This window comes from Eretmochelys imbricata, chromosome 10, assembly GCF_965152235.1.
Source record: "Eretmochelys imbricata isolate rEreImb1 chromosome 10, rEreImb1.hap1, whole genome shotgun sequence".
In the NCBI taxonomy this organism is placed as follows: Eukaryota; Metazoa; Chordata; order Testudines; family Cheloniidae; genus Eretmochelys; species Eretmochelys imbricata.
Window position 1 is genome coordinate 13,740,941 of NC_135581.1, and position 20,095 is coordinate 13,761,035.

The following is a 20,095-nucleotide window of genomic DNA, read 5'->3' on the forward strand; positions in this document are numbered from 1 at the left end:
TCCTGAGTGTAAATTCAGGATGAGAGATCAGCTGGCATTCAGGGCCTAACCCAAAGCTCATTCAGTGGATTTTACCTTTGGATCAGACCCTCACTGGGGACATGAGTTGCCTGATTGGAGCAGTCCGATGTGTGTGTGTAGTGCAGTGTCTACTTCTGCTGGTTGTCTATTTCCTGATGCTTCACAATAAGAAGACACCTACTCATCATCTCTAAGAAAAATGCATCTGGCCAATTTTGCAATGTTTAAATATGGAAGGTGGGGTTGTTTTTTTTTTTTTAAGATTTACTCTCATTCGGTTACCAAACTTTAGGCCCCTCATTTTATTCGTCCACCTTCCCTGCTTTTGACATGCGGCAGTTCCAGGATTCACACTTCAACCAGACTTCGGACTTTTAAAAACTCTTTTGTGTGTAAGTTTCTCATCATGAGAAGAATTAACGATTGACCCAACATTCCATTTGGTTTTCCTTTCAAAGCCTGTGTCATAGATCAAAAGAAACCCTGCTATTATTTAATGTGACAGTCACCCGTAGTAATGAAGAAATTCAGCTACAAATGACCTTCCTGGCTCGAATTCATGGCTTGGTTACTGCCTGCCTACTTTGGTTTATTTTTTACCTTTTGCTTCTATTCCTTGATCTCCAGGATGCTCCAGGAATACAGAGACCCACGACACTAGCTCTTCAGCTATAGTTCAGCATTAGGGCTAATAGAAACCCACGCAGTCCTTTACATTCATACAAAGTCTCTGATCAGTTAAGCTGCCCCATGCCTTGAAGGCTTGTTCTAATTCCTGTTGAAGTCAGTGGAAAGGCTTCAATGGGAGCTGGATCAGGGCTTGAATGAGTAGTGGGCAAAACAAACTGAGACTGAGCTGTAATGCAAGGGACATCTTTTCAGCATAACCCGGAAGATAGATAGATAGATATACACACACACAAAATATACTGAAATTTGTTTTTATTTTTGGGAAAAGACCAAATATACGTATATTTTGCCCCATATTAGATGCCTTATTTTTTTCATTCCTAAGTAATAGAGGGTCCTAATTTATATTTAAAAAAATGCATGAATCCATTATTTGTAACAGGTTATGCAAAATTATTTTGGTTTTCTTTTTGTTTTTGTCCTGTTTGTGTAGAGAAGAATCATGTTTCTTTTATTACATTTTTCTTTATAGAGCTGTTACAGAGCTAATGTTCAGTCTCATTGATTTCTATTGTTACTGCTCCACAATACATCAGGATATATTCTGCACTTCATATGTGCGTGCAGTGTCTGCTGTTCTGTAAACTCCTTAACACATTAATAGCCTAAAAAGGGTGTCCCTGGTGTCAGTTTAGAGTGACAAAACTACATGCATGCTGCAAAATACACAATCCATCACATTCTCTGAATGCAATTTAATGCCTCAGAAGCTATACTGTCAATGGATAGCAGGAGGAATTCACCCTAGTGTAGGGACCCTGCCCACACCCGTCTACTCAAGTGAAGGACTTACATGATGCAGAGAAACTTGGATAGGCCCTCCGTACTGGGTTGTATTTCACCCAGTAAAAATGTTGTGTGATAACTACATCAATTAATAACATTTTCTGATCTAAAATAGCTTTGGATCTGATCCATTTCATCAGTGTAAGCAGGATCATAGTGGTAGTTTAATAAATTAATTATGGGTCCTGGAGAACCGTAGAGCTGGTACATGAGTGGAAGGAAAAGGATAGTTCTATTTACATGCTATCAAATCCAAAGTATTCAGTAACCCACTAAGTCAACGGGAGACTTTGAAAACTATCCTTGGATAACTGATGAAGAGAATAAGCTTATAAAAGAAAAATCTCCCCTTACAGAAGGTGTTTTCCTTGTTTTGTTCTGTTTTTCAGTTCACAGCTATGGTGCTTTCTGAAAAATCTCATTACAGTTTTTAACAAATCTCCTTTCTTTCAAGTTTGACAGTGTTAATAAAAAGCCAAAGTTGTGACAGTTCTGCTTGTCGATTCTCTGAGTGCTGAACACAGGAAGGAAAACTTGATGCCAGTTAACCACAGGAGCTGAAAACTCAGAGACTAAATACAATTATTGTGCTGAAGCAAGAAGACTTGAAATTCTGTCCACAAAGCAGGTTGTCACCCTCTTTTGTAACTGAGCGAAGAAACTGTTAGGCTATTGTTTTCTTTCTGTGCCTCCCAGCACTATCCAACTTAGCTAGATAGGAAATTATTAATGGGCTTTTAGGTAACTGGAAGTAGAAGGAAAAAGCACCGATAAGTCTCCCGATTATTTTTCCCTCTTCCTTTTGTAGGTTTATGTAAATGGAGAATGGGTTACCAGCATTGGAGAAGGAGGCAGCTTTGGGGAGCTTGCATTGATCTATGGAACACCAAGAGCTGCCACTGTCAAGGCCAAGACAGACCTCAAACTTTGGGGCATCGACAGGGACAGCTACAGACGCATTTTAATGGTGAGTTTTAAATGTTATGACTTATTCACATTACTGGTATTATTAAACGTTTTATGCAGTGCCATACATGTGCACCACATTTATATTTTATATTCAAATTATATCAGTGCTAAAACCTCTGCAGTTTAAGGCTCTAAAACAAACAAGTGCACATTAAAATAAAACTGTGGGTCTGTGTGCCAGGAATGAGCATGGGGCTGTGTGCCAGGAACCCCTGAGTACTGCCCCTATCATATAATACATCAGTAATTATTTAAAACTGTGAAACCCTCAAGAGGTCCACATTACTCCCCTAAGCTACCACATATCATCATCTCGTTGTCAACCCCGTCCTATCCTCCCTCAGCACCACCCCATGCTTGTTGCTTTGTGTTGTCTTCATTCTAATTTACACTGTTAGCTCTTCTTGGCAGGAGCTCCATTGCAGTCAGTGGGAAAACTCCCATTGACTTCAGCAGGTCAAGGATATGAAACCCCCGCGCCCCGCATCCTTGTTTGTCAACCAAGCGTCATGTATGTACATGGCCCAATATAAATAAATAAGACTGCACGACCCTAAAACTGCAGTAGCAGCTGCAGAAAGCTGCTAACACTCTGTGACTTCAGGAAAAGATTCCTTTCCACCCCCCACGTCTTTTTAGAGAAGCCTGTCATAGAAGCTGGCCACCTGCAGCATGTGTTAGGCTGTTGATTTGTCGTTAGACCTTGAGTCGTGGATTTATAATGGAAACTTTGACACACGCTTAACTAAAGCAATGTCTTAGTTTCACCACAATTATTTGTTTTTCTGATGTGAATGTACAAACTCTTTTCTCCTCCACAAAATATTCCCTTCCTGCAGATAGTTTATACTTGAATAATGTTATTTAAAGCATCTTTCTTGATAGGAACTGTTCTTCATTGGTTACATTATTTCATTGTGGCCTGGAGCAAATGTTACTATGCTTTCTTGGTAAGAAAATAATGTGTATTAAAAATATATACAGTACAAATGGAATTACTGGGTAGCTTAAGAGTTTAGCAAAGGGATACAATGGCTTTCAGTGCCAGGGTCACTAGTTCACATCCAACTGAGATCAGAAGTGACCTAACATTTATGCTATTTGATGACTGGTGGGTGCCTGAGTGAAGTGAGTATATGCCTAGTTCTTCATGGACTGGTGTCCACATCACAAAAATCACCATCACAACTGGCACTCTCAGTAGAGGAGCTAAAGATTCATTGGAGAAGTAGATGAAATTATTCTTCCATCCTTAGAGATGGGGGCGGCCCCTCCAGGGCAGGATTCAGGTGCAGTGACAAGCAGCTAGTAATGCCTGTATCAGTTCTGTGAATGAACAGGATGAGTACTATTTGAAAGCTGCTTGGTACAGGAGAAGCATTAGTTGACCTTCAGTAAGACATTTCTTTAAAACCTTCTTTTTAACTCATAGGGATGGAGAACATAACTTGTCCACTAGTACCTGACAAAGGCAATCAAGACGGGTATCTAGAATACTGCTTGAGATGAATCTGCTCTGTGCAAATACGATTCAAAAGTACAAAAGAGAAATAAACAGCATAACTGATGTGTTCTCTGCTTTTTAAGAAAGGCTTTTTGGTTCTTACTTTAATCTATCTAATGCAGTTACTCAAGAATAGAGAGGAAAGTTTCACAATCATCTCTGCTTTTGAGGCCCCTTTGGTCTCAAACTTGATGAAAATAGCAATAACTAATCACATTCAAGCTTGTGAACCGTTCAGGTTTGATCACTCAGTTAGGGGTCAGATGCTCATCTCCATTTGATAACTATCTTCAAAAGCTGGGTGGGCATTTCTGGTGCCAGAAGGAATCTTGCTTAAAAGACGTATAACCTGCAGTAGAAGAGACTACCCCTTTAATGCTGCGTGCAAGAATGCTAAACATAGATATAGCTTGGCTATCATGAGCATCTAGCTGATAGTAATATACAGAAAACTGCCTTTAAATTGCATTTAGACTCCCTTGCTGCTTTCAGTCCGTAGGTTCATAGCAAGATGATTTTGTGTCTGAGCACTTTGTTGTTTTCACATTTCAGGGTTGTTGTTTTTTTAAAAAGTGGTGCAGTTGGTGCCATTAAAAATGGAATGTCTACTGCCCTGCGCCAGAGAGTTGCTTACTATTTTAGATGTCCCACATATTGTCTGTTCTTCTAGCCGTTATTTCTGCTCATTGCCATTTTTTTTATCCACTTAAGCATCTCAATGATGCTTTTAGATTTACTGTATCCGTAATTTAACTTTTTTTTTTCTTGGAGCAGACTAAAGTCTAAAGACTAAGACTAAAGACACAGTCCATCTAGCTTTTGATTTCATTTGCCATCCATTTGTTGCTTCAGCCTGTCTTGAAAGAACCATGTTAAAACAGATGTATTTCTGCATATTTCATCGTCCCTTCCTAGGTAGCTTAGTGCTTGAGGATCATATTTAAACTCACTCAACCAGCTGTGATGATAGCAAGCCTCGAGTCAGTTTCTTCAGTTGAGATGTGTAAAGAAACTGCTTGGCATTCATTGCAGTCTTTCACAAAGCATTATAACTTTGAAATTCTATGGGGGTAAAAAAAAGTTCTTCTAAACCAGTCAACTCTTCCCCCGTTTCCCCCCACCTTCCCCAAATGTTCTTCCTGAGCACGCCACCCAGTTCTCTAACCTTGTTTCCTCTGTCTAGGAAAGTTATCTGTGCTGTATGTTGCTTGCCTTACCTATGTAACGTTTGTGGGTGTCTTTGTTTTCATGTTTATATCTTCCTGAATGTGGGTACTAAGGAATCTATGGCTTGGGATTGTCATGCAGTTTAAGTTGCTAAAATGTTGCTGCTGTCTTCCTTGCCATTTGGATTGAAAATCTTTGGAGATAGGGAGCCCCCCAAGGTTGCATACAGAGAATGCCTCATATACAAGGATAAAAGGGGACAAATGTCCATTTTCTAATAGTGCTCCTATACTAAAACATCAAGTCCATCCCCCAGCCAAGTCAGCCCTCAGGCTGAGGATATAACACACTTTAATCTGTTAAAAATGTGTTATAATTTCTCCTTTCAGAGAGTAATTTACCCACCCTCCAACTCACTTGACCTGGCTATTATAGGGGAGGAGTTACAGGCTGGACACACAAACTTGGGGCTAGTCAGCCACAGCATCACTAAAGTAATCCACACGAGCCATCTTGCCAATTGTGACCTTCTCACCTCTGATCTGAATGTCTCAAACCCCATCAGCCCCTTTGTCCTGCAGTCACTGGATTCTGTCTGTGGCATGACAAGCCAGCCCTGCTTACACACAGTGAGTCACGTAGGATTGGAAGGTATGTCTTGGATCATCAGGGATTGCAGGCAACCCCATCATATAATCCCATTGATAAATTTATCAAGCACCATTTTAAAACTGGGTAGGTTTTTTGCTCCCAACACTCCTATTGGGAGGCTGTTCCAGGACCTCACCCCTCTGATGGTTAGAAGCCTTCTTCTAATTTCCAGCCTCAATTTATTCACAGCTAGTTATTTATAGCCACAGGCTATACTCTTGGGACACAACTAATGATCAATCAAGGTTAGTCCATCCCTACTGTAATGTCTGACTTAATTTATATTGTTCTAACCTTGTTTTACCAGCAATGCTTCATACTGCTTTGGATCTGAGAACACTGTTTCTTTTACCACTCAGAAAAATTAAGTCACATCAACTGCACATTTTTGTACAGTGTACATGGTGGCCAAAACATAAACCAAATCCAAAGCCTGCATTCCATTTAACATCTGTGCAATATAGCAGTAGGAACTTATGGCGTACTTTGTTTTCGCAGTTAGTATGCGTTGTTTCAGTGACTTTTTTTGTGCTCCTTTAAGAATGTACATTTTAAGCATAATTCAATATCAGTTTTACACAGGGATTAAAACTGAGGTGGAATGGTCGCCGTTCCAGCACCTCCTGCCAGCTGCATACCTGCCAGCATAACCCTTTTATTTGAAACTTGAGCCTTGTTCTACCATTCGGTAGCCATTTGTTTGGCTTGTCATTCAAGGTGGGGCTTTTTAGGAAATACCCAATCAACTCCAGCTAGCCCAGCTGTACTTCTGCAAATAAATAAATAAAAAGAGCTGGAGAAGGAAAGCAAAGAGGCGAGCAGAAGGGAAAGAAAGAGATAGATTGGAGTGGGAAGAGAGAAAATAGAGGAGAAAGGGCCAATTTGAGTACCTGTTTGGGGGCACCAGATGCCCTGGCTACCTTAATGTATACAGAAAAATGACCAGCCCTGCCCCCATGGGACCTGTTTACAATCTCTGAGTTTATGGCATTTGTTTTTGCCAAGCTGTGTGCTGCTTAAACTAAGTTGGAAGCCTGCTAAGTCTTGAGCTCCTCTAAACTGAAGGGCTTTGAACCCCTTTTTGGGATGGAGTTGGTGAACTGATCTGGTCTTGCTTCTACTGATTGACACCAAGAGGAAAACTGTAGCTTAGAATTTAAAGGGAGACACTGCCCTCTCCATATTAAAGATTCTTCCTTGTAAATGGGAATAGTAATCTTTTAAGTATGAGCTTGTGAATGAGGATTCTGCTTCAGAGAAGGGGGGAGAGGAGACTAAGAGGGTGGGTGGAAAGAAGCAGAAGGAGGTGGAGGGGAGAAAGAGTTAGGTATTAATCCAGAGATGGCAAAGACCATCATCATTGGATCAGCTTGTCAAGGTCCCTATCAGTGTAGAATTGTTCCCTAAAGTACATTTACTAGTGTTTTTGTCTATCCCGGTTTTAAGTGTCCCAAACAATGAGACTTTCCCTACTTCCTTTGGGAAACTTTTCCATGGGCTAATAAATCTCACAGTCAGGAAGATTTTACTGATATTCATCTTAAATTACTCCTTTCTTAACTTCCTCCCATTACTCCTAATTATGCCTCCTTGTACCCTACATTGTAGTTTCTGTCCCTCCTTGGAGTTTACATCCTTTAGATATGTGTAGATCATTTTCCTTTCCTCTCCTTAAAACCCTCTTATTTGTTGATCAGCTAAACGACACATATTTAAACTGTTAATATTTCCTCACAAGCCATTCCTAAATGTTTCAGTTAATTCTTCCCTGAATTCCTTACAATTTGTCTATGTCTTTCTGGTAAGGAGGGACCCAGACAGATCACAACATTCTAGGTGTAGTTACACCAAAACCATATATGTTAAGACTATTATCTCTCTGTTCTGTGGTAGGATGTCTTTGCATATACAGATCAAAATTGTATTGGACTTGTTTTTGCTGCAGCATCACATTGCGAACTCACGTCTGACTGACCATAAATCTCTTTCAGCATTACTACTTTCCAGGTTTCTCTGTCCCATTGAATATTTGTGCCTTGGATTGCTTTCCCTAGATCTCTTAGCTGTATTTTCCAAACTGAATCTCATTTTGTTTTTTTCTACCCCGTTTCAAATCTCTCTAGGCCCCTTGGTGGTATTTCCCCATTCTGCCAGGTTTTCACAATGTTTCCCAACCTGCAGATTTCATTAGTGTGTTATTGGCTAGATAGATTTCCTAGATCATTAATGAGGAGCTTATATAAGAGCAGGCCTAACACAGATCCCTGCAACATTCCACTTGGCACCTCTCTGATTCTCAAGTCGACAGGAAACTAATGGAAAGGTTACGGTAGTGCAAAGGATTATGATAGTGTTCATATTCTGTCTGATTTACATCAACTCTGTCAGTAATGTTTTATGGGATGCTTTCTTAAAATCCAGATATATTACCCACAACACTTTTCTTCATCCACTGGTTTTGTAATTCTACCACCCTCCTATCCCCAGTCAAACTTGTGGCCAGTACCTAGGGCAGGCTACTGTACTAAATGGACAAGTTATAAAAAGCAGATGAGATGGCACAAAACAAATGGAAGAATGTGTGGAGAAGGCTGGAGATGGGAATTAAGGGAGGCAGAGAAGTAGGAAATCAAAAATTCTCTCTCTGCCTGTTTCCATGTGGTATAAAGGTCAGCAATACTGATCTGAATACCAGAACAAATAACCATGTGTTTGTGTTGTAAAAATACTGTAGTAATGTTTTCTCTAAAGTATCCCTGTGCTCCACCCAGGAGGCAGTCAAAACACAGAAAGACATCCTAAAGTAACAACAAAACATTCTGAACTAAGTTTTATGCCCATGCCTGGGCAAGTGCTTTGGAAGTGGTGAGAGGAAGCAGAAAATCTTTTCTTCTGTAATTGGACAGAGTGCAAGACCTGACGGCCAAGTAGCATTGTCTGAAGAACTCAAGATTTCCATGTGAGGGCATTGCTTTGCCCTGCTTTCCTGATGGACAGTGTGGTGGGGACAGGACAGGGGGATGTACTGGCTCTTGGACATCATAGCAATGGGAGCAGCCCTAGCTGTTTTACCAGCCAGGGTGGAAAACGTTTTTGGCTCCTCCCCACTCTCATGCCCAAATGGCAGATCAAAAATAAAAACAAAAAGCAGAGCAAACCCAATCAGCGGAGCAAAAATGGCCAGCCAATCACAGCAGAGTAACTACAACAACAACAACAATAACAAAAAGCTGAGCGGCACAGTCATCTGGCACCCAAAGGTGGTGCCCAGGGTGACAGCCTTTGCTCGCCCACCCCTAGAAGCAGCCCTGCATCACAACTCCCACAGCTCAGCATACTCTCTTCAGCACTCAAGCAGAGTTATGTTTTTCCAGGCACCATGAAATGGCATCCAGCTTCAGCATTAATACCTCACTGAGATTAATAGAAGCAATTCCTACATCTCAGAGCTATTGATCCAGGATGGCTGCAGACTCAGGCACATTTAGTTCATACTTTAAAGGTTTCTTTCCCAAACACAGGAACTCGGCCCTCTCCACACTAGAAAAAAATTGAAACCATATTTAATAGGTGTGATGCAGGGGTGCACCTGCCTGATAATACGGATCTCTTAAGCTGCATGTAGACTGGGTGCAGGCTTTTTAATATGTGGCAGCTAGCCTTACTCCTTTTTCATTTCCACCAATTTTGTTCCTTTGTTCTAGGTCTAGGGAAATCAGTAGGGCTTTTTGTTGCTAGAATGCATTGTTCCTTTTCTTTTGAGGAACTGCCTCCCTGGTATAGTGGGAGTCAGGAAAACTGGACTCCAATCCTAGCTCTGCCACTGGCTCTGTGTAACCTTGGGCAAGTCCATTTTCCTCTCTTTTTTCTCCTCCCTTTTGTCTGTTGTATCTATTTAGACCATAGGATCTTTGGCCTGTATGGACTGTCTCTCACCATGTTTCTATACATGACCTAGTACAAATAGAATCTCAGTCTTGATTCTGGTCTCTAGATGCTATAATAATAATAATAATAATAATAAAAAGTAATAATTAATAATAAACTTCCATTTAGTTCTCCACACCTACAATATTCCAATCAGGCTAGTTTTGTCTGAGAATTTTATAGCACTGCATTGACATTGTTATAGTCTTACAGATTCAAGAGTTTACACACATGTTTCTTAAAGAAACTGATGGCCTCTTTGCCCTCAGTGCCAGCCGGGATGTCTAGAGTTCTTACCTTTCTGTCTCTTGTCTAGTTCTGTAAATACTCCAGGCTGTGGTCAGGCAGCCTTTCATGGCTTCTGATTACTGCTTCTTAAAATTCATCTGTGTCCGCAGTAATTTTAAAAGCATTTTCCACATCTGTCTCTACATGCCCTGGCCCATCGATCTAAACCACCAATCTGGTTTTCCACAGCTGTCAATTTTGCTGGTCTGGTTTCCACTCTGGATTGCAGGGAGGAGAGCAGGGAGTACACAAGGTCCAGTTTTCCATTCATTGTCTCACAGTGAGCTGTCAGGATTTGGCGAGATTTGCAGAAACTCCTCCATTTGAAGTTTTGTGCTTTTACTCTTGGCATTTCCAATGCTCCGGGGGCCTCTGAAGTAGAGAACATGGTTAGTCAGATGGAGAGGTCAGGTGAAGGTTACCAATGCTATCTCAGCATGGAGATCCTGGGAGACAAAGGATCATCAGGGGGCTATACAATTGTGAAGGATGGGAGATGGCTGCTGCTTCTGCTGTGGTGCAAAGGCACCTGGTAGAATGTGGCAGCCAGTGCTGGTCTGATGGTTCTACTCCAGTACAGAAGGAGCCTAGGAGAGGAGCAAAAACGACAATGACTGCTGCCCTGATGCACAGTGGACCCAGAAGGAGCATAATTAGCAGTTACTGCTGGTGCTGATGCTTCTGTCCCAGTGCAGAGCTGGTGTAGCAGTAGAGAGAAGGTGGCAGTAGCTGCTGGTGCTGTTATTCTGGGGCCAGATCCAAACCCTGTTGAAATCACTAGAAAGACTCTCCTTGATTTCAGTGAGTTTTGGATCAGACCTATGGGTGGGTATCGGAGGAGAGAAGTTTAGTTCTTAGTTGTATAACTGAACAGAAGTATCTGGCTCTATTCTTTCCAGAGTTTTGTCCCAGTTTTATATTTTCACCCTTACTGGATGCTTTGACAGTGGAGATTATTATACTGCCCTTTTCTTCTCTCTTCCCAGCACCCATCAACACTCTCCCCTTATGGGAGGACAAGACAAGTGGCATTTTCTATAGCAAACACTAATATTTATTTATGGCTTATCCACCCACGGTGTGAGTAAATGTGGCCTGGGTTTCCACATTCCTCAAAAGATTAGCATGTCCTCCCTGCACTGGGCTCTGTCTTCACAGCTCTGGCTAGCAGGTGCACCTTCTACCAAGATCTTTCACACAGCTGGAAAATGGGCTTGATTCTTATACAGCTCTGCATGGTGAATAATTGTAAAGCAAGCAAATTTTGAATGATGGCAAGAACAACCTTTTTCTATAGCTTGCTCTTTGTTACCAGGGATGGGACTTGTTCTTTTAGATCACCTATGACTATACAATACAGGGAGAAGGGGTGAGATTATTAATGTGTGGGTAAAACTGCTGGGAAAGTTATGTAGGGCAGGACACCTTTTCTTATGCAAAGAGTAATCTGGGTGCAGTGCATCTTGTATTTGAAAAGTCTAGGAACATAACTGAATCCTTTTCTGATGTTCTGAAAACTCTTTATGATGGCTGCTTATAACCAGATAAAATACTACATCATCATAACTTTTTTCAATAATAACAATAGTCATTTTGTTTATTTGTATTCCATATGCACCTAGAAGGCCTAACTAGGTTGTGGCATCATTATACAAGGTGCTGTAAAGATATATATATAAAAATAACTTAAAATAATACTTAATAATAAACCCTTGGTGAGCCCTGTTGAAGCCAAGGGTGTCTGAGCGGGTAGATCAGACTGAATTAGTAATGGTTTCCTCCCATTTTTTAATTGTAAGCTCGCTACTTGTGGGCCTCATGCATAATGATATCTAAAAATTAATGGAGAAATGCAGCTGCTTTAAATTAATCGCTGAAAAGGGACCAAATTCATCCTTGGTGTCCAGTAACTCCACACAAGTCAGTGGAGTTATATGAGGGATGAATTTGATCCTTACTGACATTACTTATCAAGGATATGGCTTACCCAGACATTTTATGAAGAAAATCTTGCCGTTGGCTATTTATACTGGCTGTGTTTAAGTTTCAGAAGGAAAAAAAAATCAGAAAGAGCAGCTGGAGGAGCAAATCACAAAAATACTTTGTGTAATGTTCTGCCTTTTCTCTCTCTCTTTTTAATAACAGGGCAGCACACTGAGAAAGCGAAAGATGTATGAAGAATTCCTGAGCAAGGTCTCCATTTTAGGTCAGTTGCCCTTTGGACTTCAGTGTTCATTTTTCTGTCACACATGTTGTCTGAATACATTTTGGTCTTTGATGAGATGATGAAAGTGGCAAGTGGTTGAACAGAAGACCACACAGTATCATCTCCAGCCAAAGAAAAACATGTAAAAAAATGCAAATGGTTCTTCTCGCTAGGACTCATTTTTCTCACCCTTACTGTGTACGAAATAGGAATTAGGTGGGTGAAGTCTTTCCTTGAAAATCTGAGTAGGCACTTTGCTAGTAACTTTCTAAGCAGTGAAAAGAAAAGGAGTACTTGTGGTACCTTGGAGACTAGTGCCACAAGTATTCCTTTTCTTTTTGCGGATACAGACTAACATAGCTGCTACTCTGAAACCTTTCTAAGCAGTGGTGTCACAAGTGGGCAGTTGAAGAGGGATTTTTATAATATGAATGTGTTATAAAGTGCTGTTAAATCTTTCCAGCTGACAGATGAGAAACTTTTTTTCCTTCAGGAATGATCTTGTAGCCTCTTATATGCATTTATGTGGGCTAAACAAACTGACACCACAGATCTAAGTGGGCTTAGATTGTTTTTGTCCTGTTCTTTTATAACCCAGGTCTTACATTCTTAAAACATCTGTTTAGCTTCTTGTCCATGGATTTTGTTTCCCTTTGATTAATGTGATAGCCACGAAATTTGGACATGTTCTTGATGGCCTTCAGTACGAAAAACAACAAACCCCTAATGCCTGACCAATCAATCACCATTAGGAGAACAATTTCTAATAAGGAGGACAGTGTTAGATGATACAGGGAGATGCTGATTCTGTGGGAAATGCATCAAACTCCCGCTTGAAGTCTATCTTTGGCTATTTTTAAAAAATATATAGATTAATATACTATATAATTGAATAAAACTCTTCATAGTTTCTATTTAAACAATTTAAGTTTGCTTATTTATGATATTCTGCTACCATTTTAGCTCGATACGAGCCTACAAAAAGATACTTAGTGAAAATGTACTTGAACTTCTCAGAAGATCTGGCGTGAGAAATTTGCAATTACGCTTGTATTCTTAGATTAATGTCAGGTAAATCACTCATTTACGTTCTCATCTTTTCCAGCAGAATGCAAAGAGCCTTCTCCATTACTTAATTTAAGTCTTCATAAATTAGGAATGCAAATTATGCCAAATTATATGAAGTGTTTAAGGGAAAAAAATCTCTGCACCTGCACTAATGAAGTACAATTACAGCAATGAGACATTTAAAAGTAATTTCAGAGATTGAAGTTATTCAGAAATGAACTCCCTTGAGCATGCAAGTTGACACTGTAATCTTATACTCAGTCCTCACTTCAGCAAAACACCCATAGATTTCAGCTCATTCACTTTAAAATGCACTATTATTTGCTGTAGGAGTTTTTCCTCAGTAAGGACTGAATGAAGACTTCAAATCTGGGCTTTATTTTCAGAAAGTTATTATACAGGATATGTAGTGCTGTGGATGCATTGAGAATTTAGCTGAAATATCTAAGAATATTTTGTGTTTGAGTAGTAGATGACAGCTGGCAAACTCAATAATCATTTGAGACATCTCAGCAATACAGTACTGATAAATCAATCCCATTTCCCACCTTAATCTAATCAGAACTCAGTAATTTATTGATATAAACATTTGATGTTTTGAATATAACTTTTCTGGGTTTGAATACTTTCTCTAACTAGTCAACTATGACATTTTAGAAGTAATGTTTTAAATATTGCATTCAGACTTATTTAGATTATGATGCACAGGTTCAATGTATATTTCAAAATATGAGAACATTAATATTTTGAAAACTTTCCTCTGAGGCTGTTTAAATGTGAAATCAAGATTTGATATGCAAAATTTGAAGATTACAAATCTGCATATAATCTACTTTATCTGCATGTATAAATTTACCTCTGGAACTAAAAGAGCTTTAAACAGTTACTTAATGTAAATTCCTCTATAAAGTTTTTATTTGCAAGTACCATTAACTAATGTATTTGTAATGGTACAATCCCTTTAGACAAGAGAGAGACTTCGTGACTAGAGCTACAATTAGCTTTGAATTTTTCATAAAGCCAACTGAAGAAAAAGTTTAAAGGGACTCTTTCTTTTCATTGTTAATTACTGACTCCTTTTTTTTTTAAATCAGAAAGCCAGTTCTTCCAGTCTTTACAAAAGGGTTTTATGCATATTTTTAATTAAGCAGTACACTTTTTGAAGATTGTATTTACAATATTTTTATGGGCTATGTTTGCAAAATAAAAGTCATAAATGATATAGGAAAGTAACTTAGTATGTAATCATGGAACAAAATAATTGAAACCGTTATTTTTAAGTGCATATGAGGAAAAAAAAATCCAGAAAATGCTCAGAGTTATATGTACCAAATAACTCTGAACTTACTGCCACATAGTTTTGTTAGACCCAATACATACTTCTGATTTCTGCCACAGGTTTATTTTCATATGCCTAATTTCAGCAACAAAACTTTTCTTTTGTCATGATGCTTCTAAACAGCTTTTTGAAAAACAGGAGAAAGCAGGGTAGAGTTCAATAAAGAATAGGCTAAATTAAGCCCTAACATCAGCAGTTGTGACTCTCGACTTCAAGTAATTCAGTAATTCATACTAAAACCTCCGTTCACCCATCGTTAGTATGGATTAATGAAGTCCTGTTGCATGCACTTTAACGATTACTAGCAAATTCTGCTTTGAAGACATATAACATTTTTAGGCCACCCTTGGAAAATAAAAGATCCATTCCTGCATTCCTTGGGCACTTTAATTGGCCAAAATGGTTACTGAAATTAGGTTACAACCTTAAACATAACTATGCTAAAACAGCCTGATCCTGAGGCCCTCATAGCAATGGGAGTTTTTCCATTGGCTTTAATGGGACACTGATCAGATGCTTGGAACCAGGTTGTCATCTCTCGTTGTCTCCTTTGTACCACAAAGCATACACCTACACTGCAAGTGACAATGAGTCTCCGAGCCTAGGTCTACAGACTCAGGCTCAGGGGGCTTGTACCACAGCGCTAAAAACAGCCATGCAGACATTTGGGCTCAGGCTGGAGCTTGGGCTTTGAAGCCTAGGGAGGGGATGGGGGTTTCAGAGCCCAAGCTAGCAAGTCTGTACCCTCAGAAAACAGGCTGTAAATAGCCAACTGAGAATCCCCTCAGCAGGGAGGAACTCTCACCCGTGTAGCTAGCAGAACTTGCTCCTGAACTAACTTCCACTCTGACGTTGTGGGGTTCATCAGAGACAGTGAGGGAGTGGAGCTCTGCTCTGCCCTTTCGCAGCTGGGCTCATACACAGCTCGTATCGTAGGATAGCTCCGAGTCTGCTCAAATACACTGCGGGTCAGGGGCAGCACAGACCAGACCCTGGAATCAGGGAGATGTAACTGTCTGTTGCTACCTAACTTTTAAAATTATTCACTTCATCTTGGGCATCAGAAATCACACTTCCAAGTAAATACTTCCATGTTTCCTGAACAGAGATTCAGGCAGAAGGCACCGATGAAATAAAAGTGAACTGACCACAATTTCATTATCTGCTAATATTTATTTTTAAATAGAACCAGGAGTATCAGGTTAGATGTGACTCCTGTGTCAAAGCTGGACACTTTCGCAATAAAGCTGTATCATCTTTAATATTTTAGAATCATTGGACAAATGGGAGCGCCTTACAGTGGCAGATGCACTAGAACCTGTCCAGTTTGAAGATGGAGAAAAAATTGTTGTTCAGGGAGAGCCAGGGGATGACTTTTTCATCATCACAGAAGTAAGTGTGGCTTTCTGGCAGAATTTCCCCGGGTGTGGTTATGTTCAAGCTATTGTAATGAAAAAAGTTGGCCACATTTAATCTCAGTTCATCCATTGTAAATCCGGAATAACTCCACTGAAGTCAGTAGAGTTACTCCAGAATCAACTGAGCTCAGAATCTGTACCCTTGGCTTCTAGGGGGGAAGTGTGGCAGAGGTGGAGCTGCTACGTAAGAATCTGAGAATACTGATCTGTAATGTTCTGAATACTGTATGTGGCATGGTCAGTAAGGTATAGATACTGTATAGCTGTGCTGGGTTATTAGATTTCCTGTGTGAATGTATTGATCTAGCTGAAGAGGGGGATGCTGGCAAAACAAGCAAGAAGGCAACACAATGGCTCAAGATAATTGTGATGGGATGTTAATCTTTTCCAGGCTAATGTGGGGTGACTGAGGTGCCGAAGGGGATAATTAACCTGGTAGGCCACACCTGAGGGAGGGATTAGGCTGACAGGCAATCTCTGAGGATAGAGCCCAGCTGAGCAGGAGCAGGCAGGGCTGGTATAAGGCCAGGAAAAGAGGACAGAAGGGGCTGTACTGTGGGTTTAGAGAGGGAAAGGAGGAAGCCCCGGGGGAGAGTAGAAGCCCTGAGATCCAGGCCCTGAAGAAAGAGTTTACCCAGGAGGGTGGTGGAGCAGAAACCTGACAGAGGTGGAGTAGGAAAAGGCTTGGGGTAACCACAGCAATGTTTGGGACAGTGCAGACCTTGGCCACTGACTCAGGGGTCCTGAAGCTGGAACCTGGAGTACAGGGAGGGCACAGGTTTCCCTACCAGACACTGGGGAAGTGGTATAGCCTTGGATTGAAGGGCTGCTGGGAGTTTGAGACCTGAGAAGGAGAAAACTATCGTGACCTGACCAGAGAGCCAAGCTATGAAGAGGGAGCAGCTGAGTCACAAAGAGAAAGCACAGCAACTCCTGGTGTGCAAGAGGGGCTGCAGCACGAACAAGAGACAGATCAGGGCAACAGACCGGGTGGAGTTACTCCCCAGACACAGCCACCCCAGCAATGAGTGAACCCTGTGACAATAAGTGTCCTCCTAACAAATGCTTGGGGGGCAATTCCAAGACACTGGCTATTAGTGGTGAAGATGGCTTCCAGGCTCCAGCCCAAAGTTCTTCAGCTGTTTTGCCATAGTGATCAAAAGGACACTGAACAGTGAAAAGGACTCTCTCTGGAGAGAAAGGGAGTGGAAGCTGAGTGTCTGCTGTCCTGGGAGACATGGAATACAGACACTGGTCTTGTGGGAGTGGCTGAAGCAGTTGGGGCCTTCCCCAGCCCTGGGCTTATGCGTCAGGGAAAGATAGGCATGTGTATAGACTATCTGTTGTTTTAAAATCTGTTTTCTCTGAAATGCTTTTGTTCTAAATAAACAGTACTTTTGCTTTAAGAAGGTGCTCCAAGAAGGAACAGAACTGCAGATACTGAACCAACCTTGGGCCTGCTGAGGTTATCACAGTCAACACCAGAGAATAGCAGCTGAAAGTCTAGTCTGAGAGTGAGAGAATCGTGGGGTTCCCCTCTCACTTCCTCCCCACCCAAGAGAGGTGCAAGCTTGAGGGCTGGGGGTGGCGGGGGCACTCAAAGAGACCAGGAGGGGTCAGAGGTGCAGTTAGCCCAGCAACTGTGACAGGTGGTAGGGGTAATCCATCCCTCTGCTTTGCTTAATCCAAATCTGGGTGGCTGAGTTGCTTTCTCACTTGCTCTCACACAGGCAGTCAGACCAGTCAGGCAGCTGAGACATCCTCTGGGAAATCATCTGACACTTTCCTTCAGCTCCATCATCTCCCTTCTGCCTCACAAGCAAGCAGATGTTGATGGGTATTTTACACACACACACACACACACACACACACACACACAATGTGTCTTGGAGCAAGAAGATAACATAAAAAGGACTCAAAAATACACACACACACACAAATATAATGTGTTTTGGAGCAAGAAGATAACATAAAAAGGACTCAAAAATACAAAAACAGCTTTAGTGTGTGACCATATTCTTACAGTATTAGGAGCCCTCACTCCATATATCCACATCAAAGAGTTTTGGCTGCATAGTTTCTATTGCTAGATCAGGGATTGTACATATACAAAGGTATAAACTCTACCCATTAAACCCCACTCTAGAATCATGAGGGGCCTGCAAAGAAGCATCTCAGAATTTTGTGAGGGCAGCCAGAGCTCCCATGGCAGCCAGCATGTGGCCAACAATGCATATAGTGGGTATAAAATGCCTTTTTTTCCTTTCTGTATGGGTGCTGAAGCACTGAAGAAACTTTGGACCTGGCTTCCCCACTTTTGATGCCCACAAAATTTTGAGTGCAAGTCATTGCATCTGCAATATCAGGTAGTTAAAATGTCTAAATGACATTAATTGTGCCCACAAAAAACTATGGGTGCAAAATGGGAGGACAGATTTTAAAAATCCAGCCCATAATATATTTGTAGTTAGTAAAACAGCTTGTATGTACGCAGCATTTAGAAAATATAGCTTCTTTGTAAAACAACACAGTGTACATTTCTACAGGTTTTCTAAAAATTTTGTGGCTCCATGGAGCAGCAAAAGGCTACAGTATTAAGTTTTCTTAGCCATCAAAACCAGTGTGGAAAATTGGCAGCCTGCTTAAGAGCTACCAAAGGCCTTTATTTTCCTCCTCTTAACGGAACAGCTGCGAAGACTTCAATGGGTAGCAAAGCACTAGCACTGCATACTCATGTACTATCTGTTCTTCTGTCCCTCCAGCCATTCATCCATTCACTCCTAGAATTTCATCGACATGTTTCTCACTTTGGAAGCTGCCAGTGTTTTTCTGCGTTAAAGAATCAAACCCCCTTACTACTTATTTTATATAGAAGTTACACTTGTGCCTGCTTGTGCTGCTGTACTTCTGGGTTTATAGTTTGAACCTCATTTCACAGAGGTTTATGGCTCAGATATAAAACTTTTTTCAGGAGATGTGAGCAGAGCCATCAGGAACAAATTATTTTGCAAACTTTAGTTGAAAGTGGTTTGGCTGGTTTGCAGTCCAAAAAATATTAGCTCCTTTCATATTCTTTTTTTATTTATGGCCTTACATCCAGAAATACTCTACAAACATTACCGAGTTATTTGCATGCTATTCATTTCACGTGCAACTGAAATGCCGTCACTTTTGGGGTGTGATATGGCAGTTGTTTAACAGTACACAGTGACACTATGCAGAAGCAATTTTAGACTGATTTTTTATTCCATATTATAATAAGGCAAAGTGAAAATGAGTCAACAATGTGATGCAGTTGCAAAAAAGGTTAATATCATTCTGGAGTATTTTAATAGGAGTATTGTATACAAGACAGTGGAGATGATTATCTCACTCTACTCGGCAGCGATAGGGCCTCAGCTGTGTCCAGTTCTGGGCACCACATTTTAGGATCGATGTGGACAAGCTAGGGAGTCCATTGAAGACAAATGAAAAGGATAAAAGATTTAGAAAACTTGACCTACGGGGAAAGGTAAAAACAACTGGGCATGTTTAGTCTTGAGAAAAGAAGGCTGATGGGGGACCAGATAATCTTCAAATATGTTAAGGACTGTTTTAAAGAGGATGTGGATTGATTGTTCTTCATGTCCACTGAAGGTAGGACAAGAAGTGATGGGCCTAATCTGCAGCAAGTGAGATTTAGGAAATATTAGGAGATATTAGGAAAAACTTTCTAACTATAAGGGTTGGTAAGCTCTGGAATAGGCTTCCAAGGGAGATTATGAAATCCCCATCATTGGAGGTTTTTAAAAAAAGGTTGGATAAACACCTGTCATAGACATCTAGGTTTACTTGGTCCTGCCTTGGCACAGGGACGGAACTTGATGATGTCTCGAGGTCCCTTCCAGCCCTACATTTCTATGATTATTATGTACAATAGGTGTTTACTTAGAAAAGGCAATGGCCCAGCTTCTGAAGCTTTGAAACAATCACAGGGACTTCTGGGATTGATGTCCCAAAGGGCGTCTCCAAGTTTATATAGTTTTGTAGCTCCACCGTGTAAGGTTCCCTAGGAGTGTCAG

The 20,095-nt window shown here is 40.8% G+C and overlaps 1 protein-coding gene across 3 annotated transcripts in view; it reads left to right on the forward strand.

Moving 5' to 3' along the window:
- The window catches only part of PRKAR1B (protein kinase cAMP-dependent type I regulatory subunit beta), a 120,525-nt gene that overhangs the window by 75,434 nt on the left and 24,996 nt on the right, over positions 1-20,095 (forward strand). For all 3 annotated transcript variants that reach the window (XM_077828855.1, XM_077828854.1, XM_077828856.1), the window contains 3 exons: positions 2,306-2,464; positions 12,149-12,209; positions 15,887-16,008. In XM_077828855.1, the coding sequence (XP_077684981.1) occupies positions 2,306-2,464; positions 12,149-12,209; positions 15,887-16,008 (342 nt within the window). The remainder of the gene's footprint in view (positions 1-2,305; positions 2,465-12,148; positions 12,210-15,886; positions 16,009-20,095) is intronic.